Consider the following 11,528-nt stretch of genomic DNA (forward strand, 5'->3'; position numbering starts at 1 on the left):
TATGCAAATTTCACTACGATTTGAACAAACTTAAGTGAGGTCACCCCAAGTGAGCTGCATATACAATTTCAAAGCAATTGGACTTGCGCTTTCAGAGGAGAAGGCAATTGTTGACGGACGACGACGACGGACGACGACGACGACGGACGACGACGGAAAATCAACCTATTTGATAAGCTCCGCGTCGCTGACTGCGGAGCTAAAAAATTAAGCTCTTTTAGGGGGGATTCTATTGCTCCATACCCCCGAGGTGTTTGTGTGTGCAGCTTTACTCAAGCAATGGGGGGGGGGGTCATGAAATTTTTGTCATCTTGAAAGGGGGGGTCATCAATTTTTGGTACAATGGGTAGGGGGGTTCACTTATTTTGACTGATGCGCAGGAAGAATTTGCCGGCCCACCCCCGGCCATAATAACTGAACGCTCCCCAACAGCGTAGGACTGTGTGTTTAATAGTAGGCCTACTGACGTACTGTTTACCGGCCTCCCACCACAGCTAGCGCCGCGGACTTGCGGCGCGCGATTTCTCCACCAAAAACAGTCGATTTGGAATCCAGAACTTGTAGGACTATTGCTTTGGTCTGCGTTTTCGAGCACACTGACCTCGTCTAGGTACATGATATGCTAAGCTGCTCTTGTAAACTCACGCAAAGCCCACTTTTCCCCCTATATGCGAGGGAAGCGTTCGTATCACCGCCATTTTGGATCTACTTCCCGAAAAGCATGCTGGTATACTATGACAATCCTCGGCCATCGCCAAATTTTGGTTTTTTTTCTTTTTGAAAATTTTTGCTTGTGACACGACGGCCGAGGATTGTCATTAGACTGCATGTAACTCTATGGGAACCGAAAAGGATGCTGGTCTACTATGACAACTGTCGGCCATAGTTGAAATACATTTCATTTCGTTTTCATTTTACTTTGAATTTAATTTTCTTTTTACTTTGAATTTACTTTTATTTTCATTTTACTTTGAATTTTTATTTTCAATTTTACTTTAATTTTTTATTATTTAACATTTAATTTCTATATTTCACTTGAAATGTTTTTCATTTTAATTTAACTTTATCATATTTTCATTTCAATTATGATTTTATTTTTTTTGTTTCTTAAAAAATGTTTCAAATGAAATGTTCCTGCTTTTTTAATCAAAATAAAATCATGAAACAAACAATTTTCGTTTTCAATGTCTAATGTTTGATTTTTTCCTTTTCAAGAAACAAAAAATTATCTTTTTCAAATTTATTTTGACTTATTTGCGATTTTTTTCGTTTTTGTTTCGATATCACTTATAACGCACGAATTCGTTTGTTAAAAAATCGCTTTTTAAATAATATTTGACATAAAAACAAAATACAATAATAATTTAGACGTATTTTTATCAATGACAACTCCAGGCCACCATACTAGTCCAAAGTGTGCCCAAATATGCTGAGACATAAGAGTATCACCAAAACTAAACAAACTGTCTTCGATTTAATTTGAGTGGAAGAAAACAACAGATACGTTGATTTTATAGTACATAAGTCAATATAAATACGGTATTTGGAAAAATTCATGACGTAACCTGAAGGTACGAGCGGCAGGCGAGCAGATTTCGATCGATATTTTATTGAAATGAAATTTGATACGATGTTCGCTGTCGTCACTAGCAACCATTCCAGCCCAAAGCGTTGTCCGGCTGGGGCGCTGTACTGAACGTTTCAGAGCCCTTTTTGCCAAGAGTAAAACAAATAATTGAAGTTCGGATTTTTCAACCATCAAACCAATATTCAAAGTTTCAACATACGTAAATGACATAACTTTTAGTTCTGCTTTTTTCGCACAATTTTTGTATCTTCGCTCTTCAGTATTCTCATCTCTCATTCACCTCACTCACGTGCGTTTTTCCTACTGACGTCACTCCGCGGTCAATAATTCTTGAACACGCGTTCTATATCACTTTCAATGGTACGGCTAAATGTATGAGATATATGTGCTTAAAGTTGAAGGTTTTTCTTAGAAAATACATATTATCATTATTATTATTGTAGTTGTTGTTACTATTATAAAGTCACCATCGAGACTATAGACTTGCGTTTGCCTAGTCACAAATGTAAGACGAGTTCAAATAAAGTTCTCGCCAGAATACAATGTACTTGCGCTGCAAATGGCTCGCGTTGTGCTTGTCATAGTTTTCTGCAACACGCAAGGTAAACTTTTTATTGAGTTTGTAGGTCAATTGGGGAATGATAAAGACGAAAAATAAGCTCATACCTTCCAAGGGATGACTGTTCCATGAACTTATGACCAACTTGACGCCTTCCTCTACAATTATAGTTGTGACGAAGGAAACACAAAATCGATGCATTTCATCACTCATATATTACCTGAAGACGCTGCAGATCGATCACAGGGCATTTTTCACGGGGTAGTTTACACGTTGGTTTATTTCCGGCCATTTTCGTTCAGCTCGTAAATTTTCCAGCGATCTGGTCTGAGTATAAGCCTGTTTCCGTGTATCAGTTCGGTAATTCTTCAGCTTGTTCTGAATAAAGCCTGTTAAGCAAAATTCAGTTCCATGGTCAGATCTGAGTGTATTCCAAATTCCATGGTTTAACAAAATATCACGGAATTTCCCATATATTTGTGTGGGATTCTTTATTGGGAGGATAATATAGTCAATTATTTGGCGACTATAGCCATCTGAAAACACGACTTCGGTTACGCCAAACCGAACAAGTTTTTCATTTTGGTCGACGTGCAACTTGTCCCCATGATACGCCGCATAATACGGAATGGGGTTGGTCTGCCGAACGGTGTCATGCCTCCTACGTTCATGGTACTCTGGATTGACTCTCCTCAGACTTGCCTGCACGCGATATCGGCCAACCATGAAACCTTTGGAACGTAAATATCCTTGCATCATTTTTACACCATACGCAGCTCCCACTTGCTCGATCGACCGTGATATAATGCTGTCTAGGTTACCGTCAGACATTTGATGTATATCTCTGTTTTTGCAATATCTCCGAATATTTCTTTCGGAAAATCCCCTCCTTTCGGGAAACGCCTCCTGAGAACTTGACTGATCTCCTTATGGGTTCGACCATTTGAAATCATTGCTCGCACGAGGTTTTCATCGATTAATTTATCAGCATCCATTCCTTTGGAAAAAGGTGTGCAGCGATCAATCCAGTAAACAAACTTGCACTCGTACTCCCTGACACAAATACTAACACAAATAGTAACTGTCGAAACGAAATCTGGCGCCAAATTAGAGTCCAAGTGCGGGATGACAAATTTTAATGACATTGTATCCAGTATTGTGCGTCGGACTCTCTTTGATGTATAGATTGGCTACGCTTCATGCCACTGCGCATGTCTACACTAAATTGAAAATAAGAAATAGCCTGTATTTCCTATTTTCAATTTACGTCGGGCTGGTGAGTGAACAAGGTTTCGCGTTGGCCGCAATCTGCTATCCGGAATTACCATTATGCTTATTTCGAAATCATACGCTTATATTAGAAATAGGAAATAGAAATATGAGTATATTTCAATATTCAATAGACTTTAGCGTACAAGAAAAATCAACAAAAAATCTATTTTCTAATTTCTTTATTAAAATTTCGTTGTGGTAAACAGATTGGCCGCGTTTTGTCACGGATTCAATTAGGGTTTTTCTTGCAAAAATTGCTGAATTTGAGTTAGTCTTGCATGAATCACTCAATTGGAGTTAGTGTTGTACAAATCTATCAATTTGGAGTTTTTCCTGCACAAATCATTCAAATTGGAGTTAGTATTAAAAAATCACTCAATTAGAGTTTTATCGTAAAAATTGATGAATTTTAGTTAGTCTAAGCATAAATCACTGAATTGGAGTATATCTTTAACAAATCACTCAATTAGAGTTAGTCTTGTACAAATCACTTAATTAGGGGTTTTCTAATCCATGGCACTTTGCGGCCACTTCATTTTCTAATTTAGGTATTCAATTAAAAAATAGAATGAAGGGTAATTATCAAATTTCAAATCTTTTAGGCGAGTAGATGAAGCGCATTTGCCCCTTTTCTAAACATATTAGATTTTGCCTAAAGTTAAAGAGTGAGAAAAATAAGTAAAAAGCCTTGTGAGGATGGTACATTGCGGCCAATTAGAATTTTACTTGGAAAGCTTCATTCGATATTTGAAAATCCTATCTTTTTCAAAATTCTGTTTAAATAATAACTATTTATTTTCCTTCTCACTTTCCAAAAGTCGTTTGTCAAATCGCATTTCACTTTATCAATGTCCGAATGGCCATATGCCATGTTGAAAAGCAAACTGCAAATTCGATCCAAAATCCTAATTTCTATTTGAGTTCAGGCGTGGTCTATTAGAATTCCCCCTGAAGTAAATGATGGACATCTCGAAACAGCCAATCAGATTGAACCAAACAGTGACAAGGTGACGATTGACATATCACTTAAATATTTCAATAAAGTTATGCTTTCCTTTGTCATTATTTTTTTAATTGAATTGAATTTTCGGTCACTGTCAAACGTGCTTTCTCCCTCCAACCAAATAGTAGGTAACAACATTATGAATGGTCATCAGCAGTGCAGCGAATTTCACGGCGTTTGTACAGAGGGATACCCAACATATCACAAAAGTTTGTGACATACTCATCGCGTTGAATGTTTTGTTAAACCATGGAGCTTGTCCGTTTCTAGCTAATGGTTAAATGTTTTGCTACTTTCCTTTCCTTGGCTAGACCTGTCCCACACCAAAATTACATACCTCAGTGGCTGTGCGCGCCGCGAGCATTACAGGCGCCGACGTAGTTGAAAAGTGCTGTCAACCACGGCAGTGCCTGTGGCGAGCATGGTCAAAGTAAAAGTTATAAGCGAATTAGCTCTGCGTGGCAGGGCTGTGTGTTCCCGGCGTTATACGGCCTCGCACCACAGGCCGCGGCCGTATAACGCCGGTAACACACAGCCCTGCCATGCAGAGGTGTAAGCAAATCAGCCACAGGCTCTAATGCAGGCAAACCGCCAGCTGTCACTGATGCTATTGTATCAGTGAAGGCTGGCGGTTCGCTTGCATTGAATCAAGAGCCTGTGTCGGGACGCAAAAATACCTCAGACTGAGTTGAGACAATGTTGCAAGTTGTTCAGGTTGATTGACAGGTTGAGGTGACTTTCGCGCCTCTTTTCACGCAATAAAGTTAGTTCGTTGTTACACATCAAAGGAGAGACAGTGTCGTTCTCATTCTCTGCACCGTAACTTTCTCATCACGCAATATAGAACCTGCTTCTAAATGTGCCCAGCCACATTTTGGTGCCGAGACCAGGATTGTGTGACTAAAGCTCAGTTCCCGCATACGGTGCAAGAATCACAGACAATTTCGAAAAATGCCCGAAACAGGAGGAGCCAGCGGCACGGGCGGTGAACAAACCGCCACTCATCAAATTCAACGGTTGAAGTTGTCTAGAAGAGCTCATCGCGGTCAGATGACGAAACTCATCAACAAAGCATCAGAAATCACAGGACAAGGCCACGATGAAATTACCGAAGAAGGGGCAAATACTCTAATTTCGACGATCGAAAATATCTCCAAGAAACAGGCCCACCTCAACAAACTTGATGCCGACATTATGGCTGCAATGGATGTCGCCGAACTTGAAAACGAAATTGGGGAAACAGACGACTACGACGCCAGAATCACAGACAGGTTAGTGTCATTTCGCCGCTTCTCTGAAAAACTTGGTAAACGACTAGAGCCGACCGCCGTTGCAACGCCAACTCTACCTTCAACTCAGAAAAATGTGAATTTACCCAAGCTGACTCTCGAGAAATTTGAAGGCGACATCCTGAAATGGCAAAGTTTCTATGATGGTTTCAAGGCGGCAGTTCATGACGACGCTAACCTCAGTAACATACAACGTTTCCAATATCTAAAGGCGCATCTAACAGGAGAAGCTGCCAAATCAATCGATGGCCTTTCATTGTCGAACTCAAACTATACACAAGCCATGGAACTTTTGACAAATCGATACGGACAGCCTCACAAAGTTATCAGTGCTTACATGAGGGCATTGTGGGATCTAGAACGACCAACCATGAATGTGCAGAGTCTCAGGTCGTTCTATGATAAACTTGAGTCCTACATCCGGGGACTGAAAGCACTGGGGAAAGCAGAAGACAGCTATGGAGAACTGCTGGTACCCCTAATTCTGGACAAAATTCCAACCAGCACCCGTCAACAAATAACAAGAGTGTATGGTAGCAACGAGTGGAACCTCAGCGAACTCCGCGAAGCACTTCGAAAGGAAATAGAAGTCCTGCAGTCAGGCAACAACTCAGAAAACAGTTTCGAGCAATTTGACGGATTTTCATCGGAGCCTAAAGAAAGCACAGCAACCTTTTTGGTACAGGGTGGGAAACCAAAGCCGAGACCGCGCCAACTGTGTTTTTTGTAAAACAGTATCTCACGCACCGACAGAGTGCCAGATTGTAGCTGATCCTGCCAAAAGATTACAAGTGGTAAAGCGTGACAATCTTTGCTTCAATTGTCTCGGTAGACACAAGGTATCAGCTTGTAAGTCAAAATATCGCTGCAAGAAGTGCGATAGGAGACATCACACCGCGCTCTGTGATCCGTCGACGAAGACAAGTAAAGCCGAAAACCCTAAAAGAACTCTGAGATAGAAACAGTACACACCAAACTCGCAATAGAAGGAAAGAAAACACACCCTGGACCTGTTTTACTGAAAACAGCGGTCGTAACAGCTATCAACGGAAAAACAAAGATGAAAGCTAACGTTCTCATCGACGAAGGAGCTCAAAGATCATTCATCACTACGACTTGTGCCGAACAGTTGAAACTGAAAGCTGAGCATAAGGAGCTCATCAACCTAGCACCGTTCGGTGCAAAATCAAATGGCATACGCTCGATGGAAAACGCCAAAGTGACACTTGAAACTAACACTGGCTCAAACATAACCATTCAAGTTTTGATGGTACCGAAAATATCAACACCGCTGAAATCTCACATCAATAAATCAGTGCTCGATCTCCCCCACCTACAAGGTTTAACATTAGTGAACCACGCTGACACTGAAGTTGTTGAGATCGACATATTGATTGGTTCTGATTACTATTGGTCAATAATTGGTGATGATATCATCAGGGGACCCGGACCCACTGCCGTTTCATCCAAGTTTGGATACCTGTTGTCCGGGCCAACGCACCCACGTGCACACGATCCTTCTGCTCATGTCACTCAAACAACTATCCTACACGTCATGACTGACAGTCGAATGGAGGACAAATTGACGTCACGTTATTGGGACTTAGAAACAATCGGCGTCAGAGACGTCAGCTCAGGCACATCTACAACCATGAATTTGAGAAATATCGTGACTCTCATCTGAGTAAAGAAAAAGGAAAGTACACCGCAAGTTTACCTTGGCTCGATAATCACCCACCGCTACCTACCAACTACGGTATCTGCAACGTCAGAACGCGCTCAATGATTCGAAGACTGAGCCCAGAGCTACGAGCAAAATACAACAATATCATCAACGACCAGTGTCACGTGGATTATCAGTGAAGTCGTCAATGATGACACATCGCGCGGACACTATCTCCCTCATCGTGCCGTGAAAAAAGACTCTGAGACCACACCAATAAGATCGTGTATGACTGTAGTTGTAAACAGTCCACCGATCAGCCAAGCCTGAGTGAATGTTTAGAAACAGGGCCGTCTTTACTCAACGGACTTAGCGAAATACTCTGCGCTTCCGCGTACACAACATCGGCATATCTAGTGATATCAAAAAGGCCTTCTTGCATGTGAATTTAGATGAAAAGGATCGACAATATACTAAATTCCTTGGCTGTCTGATCCTACAGATCCAGAAAGCCCTTTCAAGACATATCAGTTCAACGTAGTACTCTTCGGCGCCGTGTGTTCGCCATTTATCTTACAGTCAGTCGTCAAAACGCACATGGAAGCAAACCCGTCACCAGTCGCAAGCGATATCGGGAGAAATATCTACGTCGATAACGTTGTGAGTGGAACGAACGACTCCGATTCCGCCATACAGTACTACAAATCGGCAAACTCGCTGATGCAGTCATCTGGTTTCAAACTTCGCGCCTGGGCTTCCAACGACTCGAAATTAAACGCAATCGCCCGACAAGACGGAGTACTTGAAACGAAAAAAAAGATGTAAATACCCTCGGTACTAAATGGCTTACAGCTTCCGACGAATTGACTTACGCGTCGAAACTGGAGGAAAGCGATATCCTCCCTACCAAGCGAGAGATTGTTCGCTGTACATCAACAATCTTTGATCCTTTGGGATACCTTTCGCCCGTACACATCAAGGCAAAGATCTTTACTCAAGAACTTTGGAAGGAGAAACTTGATTGGGATGTTCCAATTTCAGATAAGCTAGAGCAGAAATGGCGTAAAATTCGCGCTGACTTAGAAGGTACACAAGATGTAAAACTTCCACGCCAATTCATATCGGACATTGATCCAGATCGCTGTGAACTACACGTGTTTTCTGACGCAAGTCCGCAGGCTTACGGAGCAGCAGTATACATAAGATGTGGTCAGAAAACGTCACTCGCGATGGCCAAGTCACGTGTCAAACCATTGAAAGATATTACACTACCGCGAATGGAATTAATGGGAGCCTTGATCGCAACAAGACTAGCGAACCACGTAGTCGACGCTCTACGCGATACCATTTGCTTCACCGAGCAAGTACTTTGGGTTGACAGCCAAATTGTCATCCACTGGATCACGGGCAATAAAAAACTCCCGGTGTTCGTTCAGAACCGAATAAATGAAATCAACAAGTCTACCTACAAAGTGAAGTATTGCCCATCTAAAGACAACCCCGCTGACCTACTGACGCGGGGAATATCAGCTACAGAACTCAAAAACTCACGCCTATGGTGGAACGGACCCACCTGGCTAGGGCAGGGTGACTGGCCAATATGTGAGTTGTTCGACAGCCCGGACCCCCTACAACCAGAAACGCGCAGTGAATCGCCGGACGTCACTCAAGTAAACGCAACAGACCAACCCACAAACGGTAGCATCGCCCAAATCATAGACATAAATCGCTACAGTTCGTTCGCAAAGTTGCTAAGAGTAACCGCCTTAGTACTCAGATTCGTTTCCATGGTGAAGGGCAAAGGTCAAACTCACTACTCTACTTCTCCCTCAGCCAAAGAAATCAGAGAAGCCGAAAAGAGGTGGATCAAGGCAATCCAATCTGAGGAGTACAGCCGCGAAATAGAAGCCTTCAACAAGAAATCGGCAACCAAAGCACCTCTTGTGAGACAACTTCGTTTATTTGTCGACGAAAGTGGTATCTTCGTCTGGGCGGAAGATTACACAATGCGCCCTCGACTATGAAACGAAATTTCCAGCGCTGATACCCAGAAAGCATAAGTTCACGCAGCTACTCATTCGACATGCCCACGAAAAAGTTCTACACAGCGGTATGCCGTCTACAGTTACTCACATCAGACAACGATATTGGATACCGCGAATACGAGAAACTGTCAAATCGGTACTCAGAAACTGCGTGATATGCAAGAAAGTGATCGGAAAGGCCTACACATATGCCTGTATCTCCGCCTCTACAGTCATTTAGAGTGAATGAAACGCCTCCTTTCACGGTCACTGGCGTAGACTTTACGGGAACACTCCTCGTTAAAAACACTGAAAACAGAGAGGCAAGCAAAGCATATATTTGCTTGTTCACATGCGCTGTCACGCGCGCTATCCATTTAGAAGTGGTATCAGACTTATCGACCGTTACCTTCCTAAACGCGTTTCGCAGATTCGCAGCCAGACGGTCGCTACCATCCAAAATGGTTTCAGACAACGCGACAACATATCTCGCTGCTGCGGAAGAAATAACGAAGTTACTCAACTCCCGGGAAATACGAGAATATATGAACAATCACCGCGTAGAATGGATCTTCATCCCGAAAAGAGCCCCGTGGTTCGGCGGATTTTGGGAAAGACTAATTGGCCTAACTAAAACCGCACTTAAGAAAGTGCTCGGACACGCACGCGTGACCTTGGATGAACTGACAACTGTTGTGGCGGAAGTCGAAGCAACTCTGAACGACCGCCCCATCACATACGTCGATGAGTGTGATCCGTTAACGCCGTCATTACTGTTACACGGGCGTTTGATAAACACACTACCTCATGAACTTGTCGACGACGATGAATTAACGGACCCTACGTACATAACCAGCAAACAGACGACACTGGAGAAACGTGTCAAATATCTTGCTAAATTACACGAGCACTTCTGGCAAAGATGGTCAGCGGAGTATTTACCCGCACTTCGCGAGCGTCACAGCCCCAAGGGTAAGACGGGTAACGTGATCAAAAAAGGAGACGTGGTCCTAGTACAGAACGATGACAAACGTCGCATCAACTGGAATCTTGCTGTGGTACAGGAATTACGATACGGAAAAGACGGACTTGTTCGGTCAGCTAGCGTGAAAACCAAATCCGGACATACAAATCGTCCAATTAGTAAATTGTACCCCCTTGAGATCACTTGTAACGACCCAAACTCTACCTGTGGTGTCACCGCTAGTGATTCCGACCCTGGAAACCAGATCACGACTGAGTCCGCATCTAATGACAGACGTTCAATTAGAAACGCTGCCGTAACAGCACAAAACAAGATTAGACGTTGGGCTGAATTACTACGAAAGTGAACGATTTCCTTCCTAACAGTAGTCTATAAGTGGAAAATTTGAAACAGTTCATGAACCATGACATGTGTTGACATTATTTTAACGTTGTTCTTTGATGATTCAATAACCTTTGTGTGTTATCGTTTAGAATGTTATTATTCAAATGTTGCATTACTCGCCACTTGAGCGATCTGTTTAATTCATATTACAGCATTCAGAGAACATTCTGCATGTCGGAAATGAACACTCCGTGGACTGATGTCACGTAAGAACGCTAACAGTAATTTGCATGAATGAACATTTTGTCATTATCTTATAGTTACATGTCACATCATAGTGACCAGAGTCTGCTTAGAAAAATCGATGACAACTTTCTGTCATTGACATTATGTTTATTCACATTACAACTTTCATTGGTTCAGTTGTTGAGACAACTATATGTAGGTTTACTCTATATTTGCGCCCCGGAGAAATGTCGGGAAAATACCTCTGACTAAGTTGAGACAATGATGCAAGTTGTTCAGGTTGATTGACATGTTGAGGCGACTTTCGCGCCTCTTTTCAGGCAATAAAGTTAGTTCGTTGTTACACATCAAAGGAGAGACATTGCAGTTCTCACTCTCTGCACCGTAACTTTCTCATCACGCAATATAGAACCTGCTTCTAAATGTGCCCAGCCACAGCCTGTGAAATCAACCGCTCTAAGACACTGTACATATATTACATGTAAATTAAATTGTAATGCGACGTCTTCGTCGGAGAATTATGTTTTATTTAACGAGGTAATATGAGAATGCGTGCATATCAGCAAGCATGGAGT

General features: G+C 42.3%; 2 protein-coding genes across 2 annotated transcripts; both read left to right on the forward strand.

The window, feature by feature from the left end:
- Positions 1-6,771: 6,771 nt before the first annotated feature.
- On the forward strand, positions 6,772-7,395 carry LOC139127971 (uncharacterized). The gene has a single exon (XM_070693819.1). It carries the CDS (start codon positions 6,772-6,774, stop codon positions 7,393-7,395), a length of 624 nt encoding a protein of 207 aa, XP_070549920.1.
- Positions 7,396-9,859: 2,464 nt separating this feature from the next.
- On the forward strand, positions 9,860-10,729 carry LOC139127972 (uncharacterized). Its single transcript, XM_070693821.1, has one exon. It carries the CDS (start codon positions 9,860-9,862, stop codon positions 10,727-10,729), a length of 870 nt encoding a protein of 289 aa, XP_070549922.1.
- Positions 10,730-11,528: the final 799 nt, after the last annotated feature.

Source organism: Ptychodera flava, unplaced genomic scaffold, assembly GCF_041260155.1.
Source record: "Ptychodera flava strain L36383 unplaced genomic scaffold, AS_Pfla_20210202 Scaffold_40__1_contigs__length_1388640_pilon, whole genome shotgun sequence".
Lineage (NCBI taxonomy): Eukaryota > Metazoa > Hemichordata > Enteropneusta > Ptychoderidae > Ptychodera > Ptychodera flava.